Source organism: Notolabrus celidotus, chromosome 3, assembly GCF_009762535.1.
Source record: "Notolabrus celidotus isolate fNotCel1 chromosome 3, fNotCel1.pri, whole genome shotgun sequence".
Taxonomy (NCBI): Eukaryota; Metazoa; Chordata; class Actinopteri; order Labriformes; family Labridae; genus Notolabrus; species Notolabrus celidotus.
The window spans coordinates 26246682-26273574 of record NC_048274.1 but is presented as its reverse complement, the minus strand read 5'-3'; the positions used below and the strand labels follow the sequence as shown (position 1 = coordinate 26273574).

The 26893-nt window shown below is 38.6% G+C and overlaps 4 protein-coding genes across 5 annotated transcripts; 2 read left to right on the top strand and 2 right to left on the bottom strand.

Moving 5' to 3' along the window:
- Nucleotides 1-563: 563 nt before the first annotated feature.
- Nucleotides 564-2863, bottom strand: si:dkey-148a17.6 (uncharacterized protein LOC108190685 homolog). Its single transcript, XM_034680100.1, has one exon. It carries the CDS (start codon nt 2746-2748, stop codon nt 1669-1671), a length of 1080 nt encoding a protein of 359 aa, XP_034535991.1. The 5' UTR covers nt 2749-2863; the 3' UTR covers nt 564-1668.
- Nucleotides 2864-5967: 3104 nt separating this feature from the next.
- LOC117810724 (leukotriene B4 receptor 1-like) lies at nt 5968-7540 on the bottom strand. The gene has a single exon (XM_034680658.1). The coding sequence runs from the start codon at nt 7471-7473 to the stop codon at nt 6454-6456; it is 1020 nt and encodes a 339-aa protein (XP_034536549.1). The 5' UTR covers nt 7474-7540; the 3' UTR covers nt 5968-6453.
- Nucleotides 7541-9877: 2337 nt separating this feature from the next.
- Nucleotides 9878-20262, top strand: LOC117810383 (E3 ubiquitin-protein ligase AMFR-like). The gene is made up of 14 exons (XM_034680203.1): nt 9878-10258; nt 10757-11077; nt 11172-11264; nt 11370-11534; nt 14683-14835; nt 15236-15276; nt 15618-15750; nt 15839-15972; nt 16065-16175; nt 17039-17229; nt 17324-17427; nt 17541-17675; nt 17879-18069; nt 18478-20262. Exons 2-14 carry the CDS (start codon nt 10826-10828, stop codon nt 18632-18634), a joined length of 1860 nt encoding a protein of 619 aa, XP_034536094.1. The 5' UTR covers nt 9878-10258; nt 10757-10825; the 3' UTR covers nt 18635-20262.
- A 1346-nt stretch (nt 20263-21608) lies between these two features.
- On the top strand, nt 21609-25914 carry gnpnat1 (glucosamine-phosphate N-acetyltransferase 1). 2 transcript variants are annotated; one of them, XM_034680998.1, is made up of 6 exons: nt 21609-21803; nt 23595-23756; nt 23902-23964; nt 24188-24315; nt 24560-24621; nt 24773-25914. In XM_034680998.1, the coding sequence occupies exons 2-6, from the start codon at nt 23603-23605 to the stop codon at nt 24918-24920; spliced, it is 555 nt and encodes a 184-aa protein (XP_034536889.1). In that variant the 5' UTR covers nt 21609-21803; nt 23595-23602; the 3' UTR covers nt 24921-25914. The 2 variants fall into 2 exon arrangements, with proteins under 2 accessions (XP_034536889.1, XP_034536890.1); XM_034680999.1 differs by lacking the exon at nt 21609-21803 and adding an exon at nt 22803-22828.
- Nucleotides 25915-26893: the final 979 nt, after the last annotated feature.

Genomic DNA, 26893 nt, shown 5'->3' with positions numbered 1-26893 from the left:
TGTTGTTTGTGTATTTACCACACAGCTGATATTGCTTCATATGAGTGTGCTGCTTCCTCATACTGTGAGAAAACATTAAGTGTGTCTAAGCGTCAGCTGTGTTTTAATGTGTGCTCTTGTCTGACTTGTATTTTTTGTCACACCCTTTCTTTGCTCTCTGTAATTTTCCACTGTCACAATCAAAATGATCCTGACTCACTAATATTCACAGGCTCCAGAGAGGTGACGAGTGCTGTCACAGTGGGTTTACTCATTCAGGAGTGTCTTTATTGCATATAGCAATCTCTCAGTCATAAACACAATGACACTCTGTAGAACAATCTTGGGTGTTGATATTAGTTATTGCAGTTGTTTTGACTTTTCTCCTCACTGGAATCAATCAGATTATACCATATATGTCAAGAAAAAAATCCAGTCCCCTTTCAGTGACCCAGAAAGGCATTGGTTGTTGATTTTGTGTTAAGCATAAATGCCGAGTGTCCACACCATGGTCCACACACAGTTCATAACATGACAATTTACAGGATACCCTCATGTATACCTGGTAAAAATATATACATCCATTAAATGTATTAACTTACTTTATTAGCCAATTTTTGTGCATATGAAATGTTTATTTACATTTTACAAATAGTATGAAAAAAATACTACAGGACAGTGAAACAGGCCACACTGAGCTGATGTATCCTTTTCATAGACACAGTGACGTGTACTGGGAGTGGAGGTGCGTTTCTCCATAGTCATGACCAAACTCTATGTGTAATGATAAAAGTATACATTTCTTAACGGCTCGTGCATTTGGAAATATTACTAAATAAGCTGACATTAAACTTTCTCTCTTTAAAGTGCTGGCTTGAGTTTCATAAAACTGTGACAAACATTAAGACACTCTTCCGCTTTTTGCTGCTCTGCAAAGGAAACATGCAGTTTTTCATTTTGCAATCTTTTCTTCAAGAGGAAGTTAATGTACGGACTGTTGTCTGTGGTGGGATACCATGGCAATTGTAGGCTCTTTTGTCATGAGATAATTAGCCCGTTTTCACAACATTTCGTGATTTTTTTATTCTAAGAGACATTTAAAAAATGAAGGAATTGAAATTAAATTTTAGTTAAGTGAATAGTTAGACTTTTTCATAGTTTCCCACCACAGACAAGGTAAGAAAGACAAGTTGAGTGAAAAATTCTACTTTGCAATAGTGGAAAAAATAAGAAGGGGCAGGCGCAACCACAGAATAACCCAAAGAAAACCTGCAGTGCCCTGACAAATCATGTTCCCACACTAACAGCAATCATTTGAACAGAATAACAACAACAACAACAAAATCAATGACATCAACTATTCAACAAATTAATAAAGGAATGTGTTATTACAAAGAAACTGACATTGTGGCAGGCCTTGATAGAAGATGATATATTGTACTATTCATCAAAGTGCACCGAATAAAATTATTTACAATATATTTTTTAAATATATGTCCACTGTTTAAAAGTATATACATCTTAAAGAAAAAAGAATTGGACAAGTAACAGGCAGATTCCAACTTCCTTTTCATCTGTGTTATAATGTCATAGAAAACAAGCTTCATAACAGGCAACATTTCCTCCATTTAAGTTCTTACACAAATATGAATATCTACACAGATACACACACAGCATATACGTTCAATATCAGGATGGATTATTTTCACACATTTTTACTAAAATGTCCATTTGGTCCTTTGAAGTAGGCATACACTGCGAGCTTTGGGTCTGGTTGCTGTGCCTCCTGGACACAAAGGACAACTCTCTGTTGCCCTCACCTGGGGATGTGCTGGAGATGTGGCGGAAGAGCTTCTGGATGCCCGTGTCACGTAGGGAAGTCCTGAAGGAGCGGGCTGCAAACATGTAGAGGATGGGGTTTGTGGTGCTGCTGATGAAGACCATGGCTCCTGCAATGAAGGCCATGGTGTTCCTGGCACCCTCCAGATTAATTGCTGCATCAGAGTCCCCCATGGCCAGGATGACGAGTGAGAGGATGTTTCCTATGTGATGAGGTGTCCAACAGACGGCAAACACCACCACCACGCTGGCAATCAGGACAGTGGACTTACGCTTGGACTTGAAGGTCATCTGGGTGATCCTGCTGAACAGGCAGCCATAGCAGACCACCAGGATGGCGAAGGGTAAAATGTAGCCTACCAGTGTCTCCAGCAGCACACACACCAGCTCCTGGGCCTGAGAGCTGTAAAACCGATACAGACAGTGCTCCTCACCGGAATCCTCTCCTATCCCCTGAGTGGGGATGACAGGTATGCTGAACAAGAACGCTGCTGTCCACAGAGCTAGCAGGACCTTATTCAAAGCTTTTTTCCTCTTCCAGCCAGCTGAGGCGAAAGGATAACGCACAGCCAAAAAGCGTTCCACACTCATGAGGGTGATGAGAAAAACACTGCTATACATACATGCATTGATCATGAACACCATAGCTTTACACAAGGGTTCTCCAAACACCCAGGAGTGGGCCAGAGAGTAGATCCACAGAGGCAGGGTGATGAGGACCAGCAAGTCAGCAGCAGCTAAATGCAGGATGAGTACAACTGTGTGGGAACGCTTCTTTACATGTCTCAGAATAGTCCAGATCACCAGCAGGTTCCCCGGAGCTCCTACCAAAAACGACAGGCCAAGGATCACACAAGCCACTGCTGTCCCACCGTCAAACTCCTCAGGAGCCATTTCCTCTGAAGAAGACGGCTTGTAGGAGAGGTTCATGTTCTGAGTGTGTGTGCTGACAGCGGCGTCTGCATGAAAAGAGAAACAAAGTGCTGCACAAGCAAGTCTTCACTTCCCTTTAAGAATAGACAGCACAGGAAAGGGGTTTCCTCATAGAGCTATTAGAGACACAGTGCGGTGATTCATGTATGCGTCATGAGGTCAAGAATCAGAGTATTAAAAGAAAATCGGGGTCCAAGTGATTTTGAAAAGATTTCTAGAAAGTTTTATAAAGAGTCTAAAATCATTTTTAGAAGTGACATGATTTCAGATGCTGCACTGAGATATAAGAGCGACTTTCCCAAGAGAAGCAATACATCTATGGTCAAATAAATGATAAACTTATTATGTTTGATAACATGATTCTTCTGTTTAAGTCAGAAAAAACATAATTCTAAAATTAAGACTATAATACACATCATGAAGTGTTCCCCATATTTACACAGCAGCCATTTTACCCTTACATTCGCTCAGGTTGGGAGGCTCAGTGGTGATATAAAGTTATACTGCAAGTTTGTTTAAGGTTATATGTTGATTGATTTGAAATTTAACAAAGAAACATCATAGTTCACTCCTGAATTAACCCTCCTGTTATGTTGGGAGTCAAAATGACCCCTTTTAAAAGTCTATTTTAGGCAATATATGCCTTCCAAACCAGCTAAATGCAGCATAAAAATCTAATTTATCAACATTAATTCATGAAAAATAAAACATTCCAAATTTAAAATAAAATAAAGAAAAATCTATTTCATGTAAAACTACTGTATTTATATTTCCAATGTACATTAAAAAAAAGTTTTAACATGAATTTTAATGAAAAACAAGTGAGTTATCCTCATTGAACCATGATCTGTGAGATTTAAGAACACAGATGTGGACCACATCTTGATTTCAATGGTTAGTAATGGAGAATTAGATTTTTTTTTTAAATGTGTATTTGGATTTTTTTGGGGTACTGACACTTTTGGATAATTGAATATGCCCCGGGTCAAATTGACTCAGGAACATTATTGCTGTGCCAGAGAAATGAACATAACAGGGGGGCTTAACAATTACTGAAGATACAAGAGGTAGTGTAATCCAGAGGGACATGTTTTATGAGGGACAGCATATTTGGATTATGGCAGAAATATTGAGAAAAAAATTTGGAATATTACAAAAACAAAATTGTAAGAGAAAACAAATGTACTTTTAAGCCATACATTTACAAGAAAAAAGGTTGTAAAGTTGCAAGACAAACTTAAATTTTCTGAAAAAAAGTCACACAGGCTATAGTTCATCTTTATTTAGAATAAAAAATGGGACAGCAGAAGAGCAGCAAGACGCCTGCACTAAAATGAAGAACGTGGATCATCTTATGAAGTTATACCGTACTCACCGGCTGAGGTTACGGAAGAGTGGGCAGGCCGCCCACTAGCCTTCCTTTCTTCAGAAGAGATTCTTGCACAATCTATTCAGAAACCTGATGTCTGGTACTGATATTCTAAAACAATGAAAGCAGTTTTTTATAAAAACAATACTGAAGTGTAACTTCACAAGATACTTCACGTTCCTCTTTTTAGTGCAGGTGGCTGGCTGTTCTTCTGATATTCCCCTTCAAATAACACAATGGCTTACCACAGCCTAATGTTTTGTATTTCTTCCTATATTACTGTATTATACAGTTGAAGCTTTCCTCTAAAAAATGTACGACTTTATTCAAATAAATGTATGATTTTGTTCTTGTAATGTTACAACCTTTTATTTGTTAATGTATTTTATTGTCATACCTCACAACTTTATTCTCAAAATCTTATTTTCCCCACAATGTGCTCACAAAACCGTAGCAGTATGCTATCTTTGATACCCTGTTAGCTACTTTTAGACAACAGCTAAAATAAGCTTCCAGGCATGTTAACACCATAAGATGGGAGAGGTCCAGTTATACTTCCAGGCTTATAAAATAAATGTACCAAATATTTATTTTGATATAAGAGTAAAATGTCTCCTTTTCCTTAATCTAATGTATCACTGTTAAAAAGGAAAGGTTATCTAAGAAGAGACAGAATGCAAATGTTAGCCAGCATCATGGAGGTTGATGCTTCAGAGGTGGGAGTGGGGGCCATTCTCTCCCAGCACTCTCCGAAGTATAGCAAGCTACACCCCTGTGCCTATTTTTCTAAAAGTCTCACCCCTACATAGAGGAATTATGACATTGGGAACAGGGAGCTGCAAGCTGTGAAGATGGCAATAGCCTCCTGAGACCCGGCAATTCATTTTTGTCCTCTGTGGAGGACATGCATTTTAGCCATCTAAGTTAAGCACCATATATGCAGTCTGTAAAAACCCCACTTTCCTATGAAGATGACATCCTGGGCATTCTAATGATGTTTCACTTGTGGGGGTGTGGCCAACAGAGCATATGAACTTTCTTTTCAAATTGGCTGCAAACTCAACTTTCACATTTAAGGCACCAAAGGAGGTGAGGGATCATTTTTTGCAGATATCATGTTTCTCTTGCAAATAATCCAATTGATTCTTCAATGTAAGAGTCTTAACCTCAATTTAATAATATTTCACAAATGTACAGTTATTTTAACCCTTTCAAAACACAACTTTTATTCAGTGTCCTTTGTAGTGGACAGCAGGACTAAATACATCTGTGTTTAACCAATTTCTGTACTCCAGGAAGCAGAGGGCTGAGTGAGGCTGAGAGGATTTTACATGCATGCACACACACGCACATACACGCACACACACTCTCACACATGCACACACACACACCAAACATACATGAACACACACACTCACACATGCACACACACACACACATGCCCATACATGCCCACATGCACACACACTGACACATCAAATCAGTAAAAAAATTGATTTAGCTGACTTTCAAGGGTTGATTAAATGACACGAAACCTAACAGAAACACACAAATCCATGACATTATATAATTACAGTCTGGGACTTATCAAGACCTAATGTCCAATACAAAGGACAAATGATCAAAATTTAATTAACAAAATTATTGAATTTTTTTTTTCTGTAATATATGTCTTTCAGCCGCAATACTTATCTAGATAAATAAATAATATCAGAACTTTTTTTCTCCTGGGTCTCAGGAGAGAAGAGTGGCGGCACTGGTTAGAAGGGGCTTAGCATCCTTTTATTGTGTGGACTGACAAGGTAGGCTGGAGGACCCAGAAGCAGACTCACACACACACACATAAGTTGAGTTTTGAAAAGAGTTTACTTACAAAAAACTGTAAAAAACAAAATCACTCTCAAATATTACTAAAACTGAGAGGGTAAACCTGAACTACAGTAGGGCAGGCAAAAGACAGTAGATAGCAGCTCACTACTATACTCTACAAAATAGCTGACATTCTGGAAGCAACCTGCTGCCAGCACCCAACTTAAGGTAGGCTACATAAATAAAAACCTACCATCACATTGTGGAAACATAGGCTATAGATATTACAGTCATGTGTATGCTCTCAGGGACAACTAGGAGTAAATGTAGGCTACTGTACAACAGAGAAGATGGTAAAAGTTAATGATGATCATTAAAATACATTGCAGTTGTAAGCACTGTTTTAAAGGGTACATTCGTTCACATCTGTAGGTCAAAATGAAAATTAGTCCATCATGAAAAAGTTTAGTCTGATAAACGAGACACATGTCGAATCTTCACATCATCCTGGCTTCAGTGTTTCTTTACACAGGCGCGGACATTAGCTCTATCTGTGTATTTGCTGCCCTCTGGCCTGTCTGATGTTGTACTACCAGCTCCATCAGCCTTTGTGTGTGACTGGCCATTTCCTGAAACAGCCGGACAAGACGAGACTCCTCGAAACTTCCTTGTAAGTTTCTGGCGAAGAAGGCATACAACACAGGGTTCACTGAGCTGCTGATGAAAACAAGTGCCCCTGAGGTGAAGACAACACCCTGTGCTACACAATCATGCTCTGTGTCTGGTCTTAGGATGCAGTACAGATCAATTAAATTGATGACATGGTGAGGTAACCAGCACAGAATAAAGGCTATCACCACACTGTGCACAAGTCGCATGGATTTCTGTTTGGAGTTGAACCTCATTTTCCTTAGCTGGGCCACAACAAGACAGTAACAGACACTTAAAGTGATAAAAGGGACTACAAAGCCCAGAATGGTCTCCAGAGATAACAAGATGATTGCTTGAGTGCTAGAGCTGAATTCTTTGATGAAACACTGCTCAGTTCCATCACTGGCATCCATAGGGTGGGTCAGTAAAGAAATCGCTCCGAGAAGCAAAGCGAGGATCCACAAAAATATCAGACATCTGTTCATAGCACTCTTGGTCTTCCAGCGCATCATCAGAAACGGATGACAGATGGCCAAGAAGCGCTCTATGCTCAACAGAGTGATGAAGAAGATGCTGCTGAACATACACACACTCACAATGTAAACCAAAGTCTTGCAGAGAGCCTCACCCAACACCCACGAGTAAACTAGAGAGTAGATCCACAGAGGCAAGGTGATGAGGACCAGCAGGTCAGCAACAGCTAAATGCAGCATGAGCACAACTGTGTGGGATCTCTGCATGATCTGTCTCAAGATGGTCCAGATCACTAGCAGGTTCCCAGGAGTTCCTACCAAAAACGACAGGCCCAGGATCACACAAGCCACCACTGTCCCACCTTCAAATCCATCAGTGACCATTTTCTCCGAAGAAGACAGCTTGTAGGAGAGGTTCATGTTCCAAGTGTGTGTTCTGACAGTTGAGTCAACTTGAAAGGAAAAACCAACTGCTGCAAAAGCAAGTCATCACTTCCCTTTATGGGAAGGTTTCTAAGACCATTCGAGAGTTACAGACGTGGTTTTATGAACGTATCATAGGTCAAGAAAGTAAAGCTGATTAATCTACTATAAAAAGCTGGTCCATTTTCAATCCAGCTTTCGCTTTCTGCGTGGTTTGTTAAGCATCTTTATAGCTCTTGAAGAATGTACATTCCATATAGTGCGTTTGATTGCACTGTAATGATTTACTTTGCATAAGTCAAAGGTCATTTATTCTTCCTCTTTTTGGATCAGTAGGAAAACTCTGTCTTCTTTCTTAAGGAATCTCCTACTTCTTGTACTATTTGTAATGGTTAATGTTTGGAAATGTTAGTGCTACCTTTAGAGTTCATAAAAAAGCAGCTGTTTTCTTTGTTTTGCACATTTGCTGCAATAATTGAAAAACTAAAGACCTTAGACTGCTCCAGAGGCTGTAACTGCTGAGCATTAGTCAATGCTCCTCTTCAGAAAATAAGCTGAAACTTTAAATCATATCTTATTCCTGGAGAGATTATTGCCTTTTCACTCTTCAGCTGAACAGTAATAGAGGCACAGATCAACCCATGACAACTCGTACTTGTGATATCAATCCTAAAACATAACATGGACTCATCTTATCAACTACTACAGCAGTATGGTTTCACAGGAACACGGGATTTATTTCCTCCTTGTTTGAGCATGTGTGAGATATTTTTCATGTAATCTCTGACATGATGCATTGCTCTATGTCTCATGGGGCAGATAAAAAACATGGGTGGTGTCTGGATTCTGCATTTGTGTCTGTAACAAAGCTCTGACACGCCTTAACTTTGGACTCTGTCAGTTCTATCTATAGCTTGGATTGCAACTATTTGAATATAGTCAATTATTACCTTACCTTGCCCTGCGCTGATAGAGATTTAAAAAACAGGGTTAGGAGGCTCATACTGAACTTTTACGTCACTGTTTCTATTTTTCACCTTTATAATGTACTTTATATATTTTTTAAAGAAATCTTCATTTATTTAAATGTTGTGTATAATTTATAAATATACACCGTTAACCCCCCTGTTATGTTCAGGGTCAGATTGACCCTTTTCAAAGTTAAAAAAAAAAAAAAAAAATGTTAAAAGTGTTTTTTCGGTATGAAACTTCTTCTACTTGCCTTAATTAGCTTAATCAACATATACAATAAAAAATGGTTCCTTTCACATATTTGCAACCCCCCTCCTGCATGTTTATATTACATAGATTCTGTTCATGGGTCAATTTGACTCGGCAGTCAAAGTGGAGGCTAAAAGGAGTCAGAAGTGTCAAATGCTAATTGTTTTATCTGCAACTGTGTGACATATTTCACCCCAATCACACACACACACACACACACACACACACACACACACACACACACACACACACACACACATACACATTTATTTTACAGTATTTTTCAATTGCTAACACACGTTTCTTGATATCCACCATGCTTTTCTCAACACTATGAGCACATAACCAAATTTTCAAACTACATTCACCAAACCTCTGGCTCTTCCTGCAAAACCAAACAATGTTGTCAGATCATAACCCAAGTCAATCAAAATTAAAAACAATAATGAGCAGTCACTACACACTACATCAAAAAATTGAAAACACAACGCTCAGGAAATGAAGCTGTAGAAATAATGTTTATTCTTCACAGTAGGCTAAATGAATTTTGAATTTAGCTCCTATATCCAGTCAAAATAAAGTCAAAACAAATATAAATGAGAAGAACGTGGTCTATCACAGTAGCTCGGATTTCATCAGAAGTTACTGTTCTTTGTCTTTCTCGGTATCACTCCCCTCCTCTTCCTCCTCCAACACCTCTTACACACACTCTTCCTTTGCCTCTCAGATTTCTGTCCATTGTACAACCTTCAACAACCAGTGCTCTCTGAACTGGCTTATATTGGTTTCCTCACATCATTAGCCACAGGTGTGATCAGTTATGAGTTGTTGTATTGAAGCTGTGCTTCATGAATGTTTCACTTTTGCTACCTGTGCTTACCTTTATTCAACACAAGTGCATCACAGTGCAACATGTGTTTTAGTGAGTGAGAATGTGTTTGAAGTTGTGTCTAACAGGTGAAAAGTGCCTCTGGTTTTGCCAAAGGAGTGACTGATTCAGTACATGGGTTCAGGCCGCTAAGGAGTTTGGTTCAGACGATAGGGTTGAGTGTTTAAGCAATTGAGAAAAACTGTAATTTGTTGTCAAGGTGATAATAACGCTGGTCCACACTCCAACACAGTAGGCGGCGGTAAAGCACCTTGACGCCGAGTGCTGATAAAAATTCTGAAAGAAGAAGAAGTAGTTCGGAGACCTACAAACAGCTGGAGAAGCAGTCTTTAGCATGAGCACGTTATTAAACTTGGACAACTGGGCGAAAGTTAAGAGACTGTTGGAGTTCTTGCACAGAACCGGAGTGTACACACGAATATAAGAACTGATCTAAGGACTTGATTCATCGACCTGAGGAGGGCAGCAATACGCCGTTGTGCGTCTAGCCTGCCTTACCCAAAACAGAAGAAGAAGAAGAGGGAGAGGGAGAAGCTAGCTGAAGGCTGCTCGGTGAAGTAAACATGACGCTGTTGACAACTACGATGTTCTCTGAGCAGCTGCATTAAAAGTAACTCACTTGATACAACAACGGATGCTGAATATTAACATCGACACGACAAGTATTCAGCGGTAAGTGAAGGTGTGAGTTGATGTCTGGTGCTTGCTAACAGTGGCTTGCTACGTAGCGTTTAATAGAGAGCGAGTAAGCTAGTGTTAGGTAACCTGCTGCTAGCCAGGTAAATAGCTAATGTTAGGGGCGTGAACTGCAGAAGCATTGACACTATTACGATATAAAGTAGTCTCCCTTTAACTGCATGTATCGTCTGGATTGACCATCTGAAGTTATGACACTTATCCGAAGACAGTCTAAATGTGAACATTGGTTCACTGTGGTGAGGGGATTTAGCATTGCTTGTGAACTGAGTAGTCTTAGCTGACATATTCGGCTGAAATGCTAGCCTGCTTTCAGTCTTTGAATAAAATAGAACTGTTGTTTTCAGTGAATATTAAGACATCAGACGTGATCGTATGCCAACATTGAGTTGCTATGTTATTGATGTGTACGCTTAAAATCAGCTCGTTAATAAAGTTAGTTCAATGCTCTCTAACCTCCCGGTACTCTTACAGGTTTTTGGAGCTCTTGGATCGGGAAAGAAATATTTTTAACAGGTTGAGAAGTGGACTATAAATACTGCAATGCCTCTGCTGTTTTTGGAGAGGTTTCCTTGGCCCAGCCTGCAGACCTACACAGCATTGAGTGTGGCTTTGCTTGCTGGCAGCATCTTCAGTGCCTACACCACGGTGACAGACCCGGGGTTTGGGGCCCTGGAAACCGATGAAATTCCAGCCCCTGATGTAGATCTCGAAAATCTGAACAATGACATTTCTAACACAGAATTGGCAACCACTGTCTTGTGGTATCTTGTCACTGACAGTCTCTTTGTATGGGTGAGTATCATCCACTCAATTTGGACTCTGCATTACTTGATATGATGATGTTCTTTGAAGACTAATTGTCATTTTACTATCTCTACTCCCGTAGGTCTTAGTCAACACTTTCTGTTGCTCTCTGATGCTTATAGCTAAAATGATTCAGTATGTGGTGTTTGGTCCACTGAGAGTCAGTGAGAAGCAGGTGAGTCTGTGTGTTGACCTGTTTCTAAAATGATGAATGCTGTAGCAAATTACCTGGAGTTATTTACCTCTCATTTTGCATCTTATTTTTGTGTTTGCTTCCCAGCATCTAAAGGATAAGTTTTGGAACTTCATTTTCTACAAGTTTATTTTCATCTTTGGAGTATTGAATGTGCAGACAGTGGAGGAGGTAGTGATGTGGTGTTTGTGGTTCTCCGCCCTGGTTTTTCTCCACCTTATGGTGCAGCTCTGCAAGGACCGATTTGAATATGTAAGTATTAAAAACCATAGATATAATTGTTTGGGAATATGAATCTATTTTGGTTTCCAGTACACTCTCATCACTATCCCATTGAAACGCAACCAATAATAACTTCAGCATCTAATGATATTCAAGCTGATGCTCAACCAGCCATCAGCTGATGTTCAACCAGCCATCAGCTGACAACACAACTCAACTCAACTTTATTTATATATCACCTTTCATACATAAAAACATGTAGCCCAAAGTGCTTCACGGAATAACAGAGAGACAGAAAACAACTGCAGTGGTAAAATTATAAAAGACAGGATTATAAATAAAATACTTAAAAATAAAATCAATACAGTAAAATTAATAAAATAAGTTATAGTGGAAAGAAAAGTTAAAAATAAGGTAGCGTTAACAAGATCAGATGAATACAAGAAATAAATAGATAAATAAATAAGATAAATAAGATAAATATATGTTAATGCAATAATTCAAATGATATTGATTCAAATAATAATCAAAATAATAATGCAGTCCAGGTCTTAAATTAAATTACTCCAAATTAAAAGCTAGATGAAAAAGGTAAGTCTGAAGTTTACTCTTAAAAACACCCACAAGTTGATGGTCTGTTAACCGAGACATTGCATATCATTTTAAGTAACTGATGCCAACATTTTAGAAATGGGCACCTTATATGTCTTGAATGTGAAGATATTTGTAGTTTCATAGTTTGATAATTTCATAGTAATGTTTTAAAGTTAATTTTTAGGACATTTCTGCCTTTTATCAACTCGGACATCTGAAGAGAGACAGGAGATGTGGGGAGTAGAGTGTGGGGGATGACATGCAGCAAAGGGTTGTGGCCAGGATTCAAACCAGCGACTGCTGTGAGGACAACTACAGCATCTATACACAGGGTGTAAACATACCAATAGGCCAGACCGTCATCCAAAATGTTATAGTTATGTTGAAGCATTTTGAAAAGTTGGGTTTTCTGTTTTGCAATCCCTATAACGGTGAAGTCTATATGGGAATTGACTGTATGGAAGCAAACAGATGTAGGGATCTATACTGTTAATTTACACACTTCTAGAATTAATACAAAATGTGTTTGCAACATTTTTTCTTTTTCATTACTAGGGCATATTGTATGGCTATGATAGGGCTAATATCCCTGTATGTGTGAAACCATTTCCTGAGGAACCTACACTTGAAACATGATAGAAATGCACGCCTGCATTCTGCACTTATTATGGCTTCCCTTATTTCCATCAGGGCCAAGATTGAGTTCAAATTATCCCAGAAACTATCTTTCTAGCACACCTCAGTTATGTGTTCTTAAACCTTTTAGAGTGTTTTTCTTGTTTTGTTAAGAGAAAGAATGTGTGTGCCTAAAAGTCTTGAGAGCAACTGTACTCCTTTTAGGTTCTGGCTCTATTAATAGATACTTGTACCGGCTTGTTAGACCACTGATACAGTTTCAGTCGCAACACTGACATGACCCTGTATCAGATAGTGCCCTGCCTGTTGGGGTAAACAAAATATCAGATTTAAGCAGCTCCATGCAAGCAATGAAATTTAAAACGGGCATTAAGTTGGTGTGTTGCCTGTGTTGTAATGCAGACTGGTTTTGTGAACCAGAGGATCATTAGTGCTTACAGTGTTGTGTGTGAATGTCCTGTGCTTCAAGGGGCTTTGTGTTGGTGTGTATGACTGTCAGCTAGTCTTTTTTTTTTATCTCTCTCAGCAGTTACTTTCGATCTGCATTTTTAAACTTGTTCTTTGTTGAAGTCTGTCAGTTGGTTAAGCCCAGGTGTCTTCCTTCCTATTTTATATGGGATCTGGCTTTGAGGTGAAGAATATAGGTTAAGCTGCTGACGATGATAGTATATGATGTGATAGTGTTTTCAAGGTCTCGATGAAGCCTTGTGGTTTAAATTTTTTACAGAATCAAACTCATTTCCTTAGCTCGGGTGTTTCTATATGTGTCAGCAAAGTCCTGAACTGTTTTCTTTACACTGTAGACTGTGATAGCTGTCAGTTCACATTATTTACCATTAAATAGATGTTTTGGGGATTATACAGTATTTGCAGATTTTCCGTTTATCTGTTGTGTTAAATTTGACCGGAGAATGAAGACCCCTTTTGATTACAACAGAAAAAATACATTTTGAGTATCTTACTGAGCCTAAAAAAGGAAGCACTTTTACAAGTATCTTTTTTTATCCAAACAAAATCACTAGTAGACAATCCCACCTTACCCTCTGGCCCACCTGCAGTGACTGAAACATCCTTTGAGTGAGAGAGTGAGAGAGTGAGAGTGAGAGAGGGAGAGAGAGAGAGAGAGAGAGAGAGAGTGAGAGTGAGAGAGAGTGAGAGAGAGTGAGAGAGAGTGAGAGAGAGAGAGAGTGAGAGAGAGAGTGAGAGAGAGAGTGGGAGAGAGAGTGGGAGAGAGAGAGTGGGAGAGAGTGAGAAAGAGAGAGAGTGAGAGAGTGGGAGAGAGAGAGAGTGGGAGAGAGGGAGAGAGAGAGAGAGAGAGAGAGAGAGAGTGGGAGAGAGAGAGAGAGAGAGAGAGAGAGAGAGAGAGAGAGCAGCAAACATTTTTTGAATAAAGATAAGAATAACACTTATTATGTTGTGGAAATCCATAGCATTGTGCTGTTTTACCATAGCACTGTATTCTCAACAGTAAAAATAAATCCACAGTGTCATTCTTCCTACCCAGCATTTTCATTTCAGATGCCATCAACTTTATTTTTCCTATCTAGGATTCTGGATATTTATGAAGGAAATCTTCCTACAAAAAACTCTCATTTCAGATATCTACAGTATAGTCCAGTTGTTACCAATTATACTTTTCATTTAGGATGTTCAGAATGACATTACGGACATCTGAAATGATTTTTCCCTTTAGACATCCAGACTCTCTCTACATTTTTACAGAAATAAACTCTGTTCTTTGTTGTCTCAGTAATTTATTCAGTTAAAGGATTTTCTCTTTCCGTTTTATATTCCATGTTGCATAGTTTCATGTTTCACAAGCGTCTTTATGAAGGTTTTTATTGTTGTCGATTTTCCCGATGGTTAATCAACTCCATACTCTCTCTACATTTTTTTGTTCCCATGCTCTCATAATCCACTAATTATGTACATTTCTTTTTTCCCACAGCTGTCTTTCTCACCCTCCACTCCCATGAACAGCCATGTGCGAGTGCTTTGTCTGCTGGTCTCCCTGCTCCTGGACTGCTGCGGCCTGGCTGTGGTCTGTGGTCTTCTTGGAGCTTCCCATGGCATGCACACGCTCTCTTTTATGGGAGCAGAGGTGAGAGCATGTAGCCACAGCTTTATGAAAATGAAGGCCTGATAATGAAGATTTGTAGTTTGTTATGTCACGGTGATGTCTTAAATGGAGCTGGATAAATCAGTGATCTCAGAGAGCACTAACCAATACTTCATTAGAAATTAGAACATCAGGGTCATCAGGTCTGAATGTCCAAGATTCAATTTTAACTAATTCCCCACTGTTTAAAATGAACAACAGGGGAAAGTTTAGTCTTTTATTAAAGTAATCTTTGTACCATTTAAAACACAGAACATGTGGCATCAGGTAAATTTGGAAGGAAAAAAACAACACACTTTTTCTCTCATATGTTAGGTTATGTTATTTGTGAAGTACAGAGAAAGAATGACATCATTTTCCCCTGCTTACTTTTTTTCTTCAGTGTCTGCTGGTGACAGTACGCACCGGGCATGTCATTATGCGGTAAGTCACTTTAAAGCGTCCTTGTACAAGCACAATCTGCAGTTGTCTAACTGACATTGCGGGTTTGGACTTAGATTCAGGGGCTACAGTTACATTAGCACAAGTATGAAAGGCTTCTTTGTCCAGAAGAGGGTGGATATGATTACACAAGCAGGAGAAACAACTCTTACAAGATAGAGCTTTAGCCGTGAATATAAACTTGTAAACTGTCGTCAGGAAATGTTCTGTGGCTGTTCAGTGAAATCCTCGGTTCAAAAATGTTTCTCACCTGTGTTTTAGTTAAGGTGTGTTTACATATGATTATCGATTGTTTTAAACCAAGCATGCATTTCCCCTCACAGTTACTCCATACATCTCTGGGATCTGAACCATCCAGGGACCTGGGAGAGCAAGGGAACATATGTATACTACACCGACTTTATCATGGAGCTGGCTATGCTCTTCCTGGACCTCATGCACCACATCCATATGCTGGTAAGATACATAGGGAGTTGGCCATGTGATGTTTCTGTGTTTTAGTTTGCTCACCTGATTTCTAACTTCTCCAAATGTTTCTCATCAGCTTTTTGGCAACATCTGGCTATCCATGGCAAGCTTGGTCATCTTCATGCAGCTGCGGTATCTCTTCCATGAGGTTCAGCGCCGTGTACGGCGTCACAAGAACTACCTTCGTGTCATCAACAACATGGAGGCCAGGTGATAATATTACCTTATGTTTGGGTTTTTTTTCTTTCTACTTTTAATAGTTTCCATAATTTTCATACATTTTTTTTTATTTCTTTGTACAGATTTGCTGTTGCTACGGCAGAAGAGCTGGCAGCTAATGACGATGACTGTGCTATCTGCTGGGATACCATGTTGACAGCTCGCAAATTACCCTGTGGCCATCTTTTCCACAAGTAAGGTGTTTTCTGAATCAGCAGGAGTTGATTCCCTACATAATATTTGTACCAAAATATAGATTTTGTTTTGGATTTATCTGTCCACGGGACAATAGGTAACAGATTGATATAGTGTAGACAGAAACACTTTGTTGAGGGTTCGTTTAAGGTTTGTGAGGCTTGCCACACACTAGAAAATTGTAGGCCAGATTTTGGACGTGATTCGCCACCCCCAAAGAACGGGGAGAGAGCCTGACCTGATTCAAGGCTTGTGGTAACCAACTATTTGTCCAAATAATTCTCAAGTGTATCGTCTCCATATGACAATCTTACTACCCCTGATCGAGTTAGAGCCAAGCGGCAACCTCTGGTCTAAAAGTATGAGTCCAATGTGGAAGTGCTAAAAAATGCAGTTCATCGAGGATCCGCTTAGGCTGGCTCCGGAAGTACCGGAAGTCACATACACATGAATGGGAAAAAGGCGATCTTTACTGCAGAAATAAACATGTTTACAGCCTGGTACAAAAGACTAGTGTAGTCTGGATAGCTCATTTTTCGATCGGCACGCACTGTACGGGGGGTGAATTTTTTTCTAACGCTGCAATTTCAAAGATATTTAGATTACGAGTCTTCCAATGAGAGGCACAGCTGACTTGATTGACATGCGGGAACACTGTAACTGTTGGTTTGGAGGCTCAAAGCCCGCCTCTTTATGTCACAATCGCTCGACAGCAGCAATATGGCTTCTTCTGGAATCTTAATATCGAACATGTTTGATATTTACGATTCCCGTTTGGACTTCCTATTTGAAATGAATGTCAGCCTTTTGGACAGAGGAACAACATGATAACAGTTATAAATGATGTAATGTGTATTTCTAGCTCGTGTTTACGCTCATGGCTGGAGCAGGACACATCATGTCCAACATGTAGGAAATCACTGAACATCAATGGGGATGGGGGCCAGGCGAGAGGCCAGGAGCAAGGCGGGGAAGACAACATTGGCGCTGTAGGAGCTGCCGCAGATGCCAGGCCTCATATCAACCAACACAATCACTTCTTCCACTTTGATGGTAGGTCTAAGAGAGAAGACGTGGTAGTGGAGTATAATTACATCAGACAGACTTGGTGATACAGTAAATTCTAAAATCCATACATCGCCTACAGGGTCCCGCATTGCTAGCTGGCTGCCCAGTTTCTCCGTGGAAGTGATGCACACCACCAACATCTTAGGCATCGCACAGGCCAACAACTCCCAGCTCATGGCCATGGTGAGTCTTTGTTTACCCTGTTGTTGACTTCGATAGTGCTGAACATTAAATAGCATTTTCTTAACAACTTTTCTGTTGCTCTCTTTGCTCTTGATTTATCCTCTGATCATCAGGCCCATCAGATCCAGGAGATGTTCCCTCAGGTTCCCTCCTACCTGGTAATGCAGGACCTGCAGCTGACCCGCTCAGTTGAGGTCACCACTGACAACATCCTGGAGGGACGCATTCAGGTGCCTTTCCCCACACAGGTATGTAAATCAACATGGGGATTGACAGTGGGGCTATTTTTCATGATTATATTGAGACCTCTGTTGGAAATAACTAGGTTTTGACTCTACAATGTTTTTTGTGTCTGTGCTTCTTGCATCTCTTTGAGTCGATTACTTCTTAAGGTTTATCTTGAGGGGTTAATGCAACAACCTTGTCACTTTAAGTATTTGTTTCTCCCTAGGCCATAGAGCGTGCACCCCTACAGGTAAACCCTGCATCAGATGAGCAGCCAGGGACAAGTGGAGTAGACGAGCAGGGACTCAGTGAGGTGGACAACATGGAGGTCAGAGGAGGGCGCTTCTCAAAGTCAGCTGAGGAGAGGCAAAAGATGTTAAAGCAGAGAAAAGAAGAGATGATCCAGCAAGCACGCAGGTTTGTACACTGCTGTTTGTTTTCTGCCTCATGTAAAAGCATGTGAATCTGTTTCTTATTTTGAAGAGATGCTATGCTGAAAACAAGCAACATTTTTTGAGATCTGAAGCGTGACTCCAATGGGTTGATTTTGCATCGTTGCCCAGCTTTGTTTGCATCAAAATAGACCTTTCTACACAGAAATCAGTCTTTGAACCAAGGCTGAGCTAATAACATGTTTAAAGGAGGTCTTCTTTGCTTGGCTGCCAGGACAGCTAAAAGGCTCAGCCATACATAACAAACAATTAGTGAGTTTTACTTTGAAACATTTGATGATAATAATAGTAGAGATTCATGACTGCATTTGTTTTACCAATTATCTTACATTTTCTGTTGCCATGATCATACATTGTTCATCACTTCCTTTAGGAAATATCTGAACAAGAGTCCAGAGGACATGGATGAGGATTTGCCCGGACTGGAGGAGGACATTATTCCTGAGTTGGACTTGACTGTGCTGAGACGTAGAACCATGGCAGCAGCTGCAGAGAGACGCATGCAGAGTCAACATGACCCAGCACCCTGAGACACAGATGAGCTTTAGCAAGAGAATCGGCAACAGAGCTATTTGCTAAAACCCCCTTCTTCCATTTGGTGTACAGTCAGTGGTCATTAACTCTTTAAAACAATATTAAAAAGCATAGCAAACATGGCCTTTGGACTGTTTCAGGCTGCCTAAATAAAGTGGGACTACTGTGAAAGGTATTGGTAATGGAGTATTTGGAGCATCATATAAATTGTTGGCTGCAGGTCAAGAAATGCAAGGTTGCATCACCCCTTTATTCGTGTGCCACACATTGCAACCACCAGCTTCAGGGGGGGTCAGTATCTGCCATTACTGGGACTGGCTTTTAGAAAAGCATGCTTTGCATTCAGAGGGGTTTTGAAGGTTTCAGATCTAGGTAGAGCTTTTTGGGTCTTTTATGTTTTCTTTTATCAAGACGTTTTGCTTTTCATTTCTTCTACTCATAATGGAAAGTTACATATTTTGGATGAAGACACTCATCTGATGTGTTATTATTTTAGGCGTTTTAACTGTGAAGTAAGTGTAGGCAAAAAAATCCAACAGGTTTTTATTTCTTACCTTGGAGTAAGAGAATGTCACTTTAGTATTGTTCAGCCTTTCTGTCAAATATGAATGTTTCTATCAAAGTAATGCTGCAAACAAAGTGTTTCTGAACCACATGGGGTTGCTCTGTATTTAATGTGTTATACCACCCATTGCAAACAGTTTGCATTTTGTTATTTAACAAGAGGGGAAGTGTGCATGTCAAAGTTTATAATGTTCCCTTGAGATGCACAGGCAACAAAGGAGATGTATTACATTTTATACGATTACAATCAGGTGTCATCCTCCTGGTCTCTCTTCAACTACCTTCTTTTTATGACCATATTGACGTGATCAAGAATATAATTTTCCAATAATAATGAGCTCAATGGTCTTTATGATCTGTGCCCATCCTTTTTTTATATTGCTTACTCTCATTGAGGACATTTAAATCAAAAATAATACCAGCTATGAAATAGTCGTCCTATGTTCAAAGATCTTTAAACCAACATAGAACATAGAATGGGCCCAACTTTCATTGAATCAGTAATAAGTTGAGGCATATCTACAATCATAACATACAGAGACTCTGTTATTGTTTTAGTACTTGTCTTTTCAATGCAAGGATAATGTGGGTGAGACATGCATGAATCTAGACAAGTGCTTTTGTTTCTTTTATCCCAAAGAGCAGCCAACAAACTTCCACTGAAAACTGAATTGTTGTGATCTCATGTTTATTTTATTGTTCAAACTTCATTTGAGGATGTTTTAAAAATAGAAGACTTAGTTTTAGTATTCCATTTTGTCATAATGCAAAAAAAAAAAAAAAAAAAAAGGGACAACTTGTTTCCCATCTCATGTTTTTCACCAGTTATTTAACAACTTAATTTCCATTATATATTTTCCTATTCATGGCTTATCTTTCATAACCATCACTTATTCAATCAAAACTGAAAGATTTTTTTGGACTGAGCTTCCCTGTATTTTGTGCCTAAATCAAGAATGGTTCGGTTATGAATAATTTCTGTAAATCTAGATTTTTGTAAAATATGTTAATACGATACAAACGACTCAATAAACAGAGCTTCTACAGCTTTTTAACAAAATATAGTTTTATCTAGTCTTTCTTTTTGAGATGAGCCAACTTCTGCTACGACCTAACTATGTCCAATTTTATCTACGTCACAAATGCAGAGGCGGCTGCAGACAGAACACTATGAGCATTTTTTTTTTACACTGGACCTTTGAGCTTATCAGTCCAATAAATGTGTGTGTGTGCCTGAGTGTGATAGACTGACTAATGTGAAAACTGTTTCATGCAGTTGATGTGATAAAACCAGTTCAAACCCAGTCTAAATCAGAAAGAATCAATCTGATTGGCTGACTGGAGTCGCTCAATTTTCTCCCTTTGCTAATAAAAACATATGACATCTTAAAATGTGTAAAAAAGAAAGGCAAGACGGTAAGGAAAAGAGAGACATTTAAATAATATTGATGACGTAACAGTTAATTTAAAGAGCAGGGGTTTATAAAATGTTTTATTCTACATTGCTAAGAAGTTTCTTTGCCTCCTTGTTTCTATGACTTTAATTGTCTTTCTATCAGACAAACTCTAAGTTATCTGTAATGAGAAAAAAAGTCTTTAATTTTCGGTAATGTTATTGTTCCTGGTAAGTCCTTAAGTGATATCCTTTTGAGAGAGGTTCTTTTAGGAGATTCTTTTTTGGGGGGTGACCATTTGGGGTGAAGCTGGCCGAGTACATCCCGTTAGAAAGCTTCAGAGTAAATACACTGTAAAAAATAAATGATGGCTAGTTTTAATATCTTCACCAAACATACACTTGTTAGACTGGACTCTGTCTTTCATTATGATATTAACCCTCCTGTTATGTTAGTTTCTCTGGAACAGCAATAATGTTCCTGGGTCAATTTGACCCGGGGCATATTTAATTATCCAAAAGTGTCAGAACCCAAAAAAATCCCAATACACGTTTTTCAAATCACATGTTTAACTCCATTACTAACCATTCAAACCAAGATTTAGTGCATTGGTGTTCTTTAATTCTCACAGATCATGGTTCAATGAGGACAACTCACTCGTTTTTCTGTAAAATTCATGTTAAAACTTTTTTTTAATGTACATTGGAAAGCCCTAAATATGAATACAATTGTTTTACATGACATAGATTTTTGTTTATTTTATTTAAGAGTTTGATCTTCTTTATTTTTATGAAGTGATGTTGATAAATTAACATGAGACACCTCTTCTGTCACATGCTGCCTAGATGTTATTGCTGCAGTTAGCTGGTTTGAACACATTGCCTAAAATAGAATTGAATTAAACTTCAATTTGACCCCACAACACAACAGGAGTGTTAAAATGGTTTCTTTGTATTTTATATTAAGATGTGAAAATATAATGATCCATTGACGTCATTAGGCTGCGCCCCTTACGTCCTGCGTCTCTGCCACGTCATACAGGAGGACTCATGCCAGGCGGAAACACCATAGGGAAACACCCACGTTGTACAGTCTAATGATGAAGCCCAACCTCATTCATAACTAGTCAAACTTCCCAGTTGTCATCATACGATACCTCTGTGTCGGGATTAACTTTGACTATCTCTTCTTGTGCGTCTTTCAACCGGTGAGTAGTTCAAGTAGTTGACAGCTAGCTAGCAAGCTTGCTACTTAGCATAGCAAACAGCTGATATTCATAGTGAAGTGTGGGCTTCAGATCCTACTCTACATGGGCGGATTGGTTGAATCTGGTCTCAGGTGGCTATTTAACTAGACTTCTGAAAAGACAAAAACATATACATGTATAGCTAGTGAGTTAGTTAGCTGTCACAGTACTAATGGTTTGCTGTTAACCTGCATGAACACTGTTGGCGTTATAACATAGTTTTGTTGTACTTTGTCATCATGAAGAGATTGATGAAATGTCACACGGTCCTCTACAGGGGAATGATCTGTCGTCTTGAGTTTTTACAGGCCCATAAACAGAGTTTTATATGGTTATTGTTACTGTGGTCGGGAAATGATGACATCAGTACAGTGTGGTTGTATTTTGCGACCATGGTAACAAGATTTAGAGACGCGTTTTGCTCGACTACTTTAATGGGTTTAAATCTAACTAATATATCTTAATAATATAATAATATCTTTATATATATCACTTATATAAAGAATAACTATTCAAAAAGGCGGGTGTCAACGCCACTATCAGCTGCATTGTTACCTGTTTACCTAGCCATGTGAACGGGATCCTCTCATGTAACATCCTGAACCAAATCCTGGAAGAGGCATTATTTAGACTACTGTACAGTGGTGGACAGTAACAAAGTAAATTTACTTGTATACTTAAGTACATTTTTGAGTATCTGTACTTTACTTGAGTATTATTTTTGGGGGGGTACTTATTACTTTTACTCCACTACATTCAGAAGACAATTATTGTACTTTTTTTCTCCACTACATTTCTATCAATGCTCTAGTTACTCACTACTTTAGCTTTTAAGTCAGCTCATGAATTTTTGGAGCAAACACAGATGCAAATTTCACTCAGATCAGGCAGTTCATTTAGAGGTGGTAATGGTGGCTATAATTCTCCACCTGAGCACCCATGGTCATATCTTCAACCTGTGTTAGAGGTTTTTGAAATGAAGAATGATACGCATCGTTTGAAATGTTCTCCCTGATTCTCACTCTACTCAAACACACAAACATTCACTGTCCAACCTGAGAAAGTGTTGAGCTACGTAACATTTATTTAATTCCAAATGAACATTTCAAACTAAGTTGTCTGTGCTTGGAGTAACTTAGTTGCTGTTTTTTCTCCATGGTATAGTTTTAGAGATTTAAAGTAATGGTTTCTAGATAAACATGATGTAAGAAATGTACTTCTATGTATTCTTGACTTTACTTATGTACTTTGAAAATACAAAGTTTTGAGATTTTTTAAGAAGTACTTTGAATACTAGAGTATTTTTAAAAGGAAGTACTTCAGCACTTTAACTCAAGTAATAATTTGACAGAACAACTTTCACTTGTATTGAAGTAATATTTGAACTGGGGTATCTATACTTTGACTTAAGTAATGAAGACGTGTACTTTGTCCACCACTGCTAATGTATCACATGTCTGCGTTTATAACTAATTGAATACATGTTAATTTATATGCCAACTTGCTTCTGGATCACCAAGGCAAATTGTATTTGTCAGGTCAAAGTTCTGTGCTAGAACAAACATAAATCCAAGATGACAAGATGCGACCATTTAAACTATCTGTGCTGAAACAAAATGTTACACAGATTAGAAAAAACTTTGTGATTTAGTAAGGTATCATTTTTGTATTAAGCATTCATACATTTCTGGGTGTGTAAATGTCAGTGGACTTACCTGTTTGTGTGAATGTGTGTGTGTCTCTTATGAACAGCTTGAGGAATGCTGCTGGACGAGACTCCTCTTTTTGAGCCCTCCCTGCTTCAGGAGCTGGACTGGAGTAGTAACACTGTCTCCTTTTCTCCCCCGCTCTCCCCGTCCAGCCCAGGGGAAGGCCTGGTGCTCCGGCCACTCTGTATGGCAGACTATAACCGGGGTGAGTCAGAGATGGAATTAATATTGTATTGTGGTCTGAGTACTCTCAAGATGCAATGAATCTGAGAACCACTTTGTTTTTGTTCATTGGATTTTGAAAAAAAATGAAGCTCTCATTTTCATCCTTGTTTTTGTTTCTGTTTCAGGGTTCTTTAAAGTTTTATCTCAACTCACTCAGACAGGTGAAGTTACACCTGAGCAGTTCACAAGTAAGTCGGGCTTATCATTATACTGCTTTTATACTAGACAAAAGTGAGATTCTGATGGCAATTTACAGAGCTCCTACCACTAATACAAAATTATTTACAATCCAAAAGTGGCCCACCTCTCAGATCCCTCAGTAATAAGAAGAGAAATACTTCCCTCCCTATCCAAGGAATCAACTTTAAATACAAAACTTTGACCTAATGTATTTTTTCGGTTAACTTTCAGAAAAGTTTGAGCATATGAAGGCGACGGGAGACTACTACGTAGTTGTTGTGGAGGATAAAATTCTGGGACAGATTGTTGCCACCGCAACATTGATCACAGAACACAAATTCATCCACTCCTGTGCTAAGGTAATCTACTTGTGCATATTTCACAATGGAAACAATTTAAACTTAAGTCTGCATTTCTTCCAAAGACTAATGCCATAAATATGTTACTCATTGATGTGGTGGTTATTAGAACGGTGGTAAAAGCATTACATCATAAATCAAATCAGGCTACCTTTATGACTGCATAGCACAGAAACATATTGATTGGTCTTGACTGAAAGATATATTAGTGAAATAAAGACCCTCTCTGATGTGATGTTTGCAGAGGGGCCGAGTGGAGGAGGTCGTAGTTAGCGACGTGTGCAGGGGGAAACAGCTGGGCAAACTGTGAGTGAACCTGCAGGAGTCTGACACAAAGACATTTTGTTCTTTTTTTATATTAAAGACCTTGTATGTCTGACAATGAAATGCATAAATACAAGAGGCTAAGTTGTTTTTCTTTTATTTTTAACTCTTGCTGTATTTTCTGTCCCCACAGGTTAGTCTCAACCCTCACTCTCCTCAGCGAAAAACTGAACTGTTATAAAATCACACTGGAATGCGCACCCAGAAATGTAGCCTTCTACCAAAAGTTTGCCTACACTGCTTCAGATGAGACTTACATGCAGTGTCGATTCCACGAATGAGGACAACGGCAGCTATAAACCTCCATTTTGGGGGAATGGACCATATCTTTACACGCCCACTGATATCAGAACTTCAACAGTAAATTCCTCTTAAGACTTAGGGAAGCTGCATGAGGATGAGTTTGTGGTTGTGACACATACTGGATGCTCATCCTGAATTCAGCATACCTGATTAAACACAAATGTATGTAGAAGCCTTCTGCCTAATTCTACATCATAGTCCACCCCTTTGGTGACCATGGCTACCTCAGCAGGGTGGAGCTCTGTCCTCATCTTCCCCCCACCATCTGAAGAAACGAATGTCAGTTACTGTTAATGTAATGTCTTATTGTGTTACATAGTTATAATTAATTTGCTGTAGTTTAAGTATAAATGATATCTGCAACTATCATAGAACTAACGAGTACATATTTTTGCTTTGGAAATGAACGATAGTAAATGATTTCTAAAGAAATTAATTATGAAATTATTCACAACAGACCACAGTTTCAAATTCATGAAGAAAACCAAGAACCAAGACACTTTTTCTAATAGATCTCTGTTGCATTTATTACTAAAAGCAAATCACCAAAGAAACACAGTCTTTCTCTTTACATTTGATTACTTTTAAAAGGGTTTTGGGTTTCACTTTCTTATTTTCTAAGCCAAAGTGATCTGGCTTTTATTCTCTGATGTTGGCACCGCACAAAAATGATTAGATTTGAATAGAGGACATGAAGCATGACTATCAAGAAGACATGTAATGTTTGTAGTGAACAGAAAGCTTTATTTGTGAGGCCGCAGTAAGGAATTAACTTACATTCTTGAAGTTTTGTAATTGGTTATTTGAAGGGATTACAGCTGTGAGGATTTGAATGGGACTGGAAATGGATAGAAATGATTTTTCTACATGAACACTTATTTAAGTTTTATAATTATTGTAATATTCTGGAGAAGAGGGGTACATATTTAATGTAATTTATTTCCAAGTATGTAATAAAAATATAAAATATCCTGTGATCCATTGTGTGTCTTTTTTGGAATGTGAAGACATGAAATATACAAACTGTCCCCCTGTAAAGAGTGGAAACTGTCATGAAAACTACCCGTATACAGAACATCAACTTTTTTTCTATGCAGTTATGATTAAGCATGCAGATACTTCTCACGTTGATTTTATTTAATTGGAGTAAAGATTTCTGTCATTACATATCATTTATTACTCCTCTCTCTCTGTCTCTGTCTGCCATCACTTTAACTCTTCCTGTCCCATTAAAGTTACTTACCATACCTTTCTGGGAGTCCTTGAGCTCCCTTGTCTTGTAGGTTCCTCTGAGTCCTACTGCTGTCGAAGTGCCAGACTCCAGCTGCTGAAACAACTACCACTATCTGTCTCAACACAATCTTTTTTTTCTAGGTTTTTTGCTTCAGAAGATAAAAAAATCACTTTTTCATGTTTTTTACACTTTTTTTTCAAGTTTTTTTCTCTTTGGAAGACATTTTTTTCACTTTTCAAGGTTTTTGCTTAAAAGAAAAAAAACACTTTTGTATGTTTTTCACTTTGGAAGAAAAATATTCACTCGTAATGTTTTTTAATTTTGAAGAAAAACTTTTTTCGCTTCTGAAGAAAATGTTTTGCTTTTTCATGTTTCTCTGCTTCAGAAGAAAAAAAAAACACTTTTTTATGTTTTTTGCTTTTTAAGAAAATGTTCACTTTTCAAGTTTTTTGCTTCAGAAGAAAAAGGCGGTCAGTGCGATACACAAAAGTCATGTTGATATTTTCGTATATTTATTGTCATGAATTTCATCCTCTCGCTTTAAAAAATGTGTGTAGAAAACAAGAGAAGAGGGCTGGTCTAATGAGTGGGGGCACCGAATGTCCACCAGGGGGAAGCCTGACTTCTTCTATGAGCTGTACATATCTTTAAACTCCACAGATCCTCCTAGTAGATGACACACATAATGAACAAATGTTCAGTGACACAAGATCAATG

What these genes read in the sequence shown, in the direction of transcription:
- si:dkey-148a17.6 (XM_034680100.1), bottom strand. Translation starts at nt 2,748, where the DNA reads ATGAACCTCTCCTACAAGCCGTCTTCTTCAGAGGAAATGGCTCCTGAG.
- LOC117810724 (XM_034680658.1), bottom strand. Translation starts at nt 7,473, where the DNA reads ATGAACCTCTCCTACAAGCTGTCTTCTTCGGAGAAAATGGTCACTGAT.
- LOC117810383 (XM_034680203.1), top strand. Translation starts at nt 10,826, where the DNA reads ATGCCTCTGCTGTTTTTGGAGAGGTTTCCTTGGCCCAGCCTGCAGACC. An exon ending in TCTCTTTTATGGGAGCAGAG is followed by an intron (nt 14,836 to 15,235) that starts GTGAGAGCATGT and finishes TTTTTTCTTCAG; the next exon opens with TGTCTGCTGGTGACAGTACG. An exon ending in ACTCCCAGCTCATGGCCATG is followed by an intron (nt 17,428 to 17,540) that starts GTGAGTCTTTGT and finishes TCTGATCATCAG; the next exon opens with GCCCATCAGATCCAGGAGAT.
- gnpnat1 (XM_034680998.1), top strand. Translation starts at nt 23,603, where the DNA reads ATGCTGCTGGACGAGACTCCTCTTTTTGAGCCCTCCCTGCTTCAGGAG. An exon ending in TACACCTGAGCAGTTCACAA is followed by an intron (nt 23,965 to 24,187) that starts GTAAGTCGGGCT and finishes GTTAACTTTCAG; the next exon opens with AAAAGTTTGAGCATATGAAG. An exon ending in GGGAAACAGCTGGGCAAACT is followed by an intron (nt 24,622 to 24,772) that starts GTGAGTGAACCT and finishes CTGTCCCCACAG; the next exon opens with GTTAGTCTCAACCCTCACTC.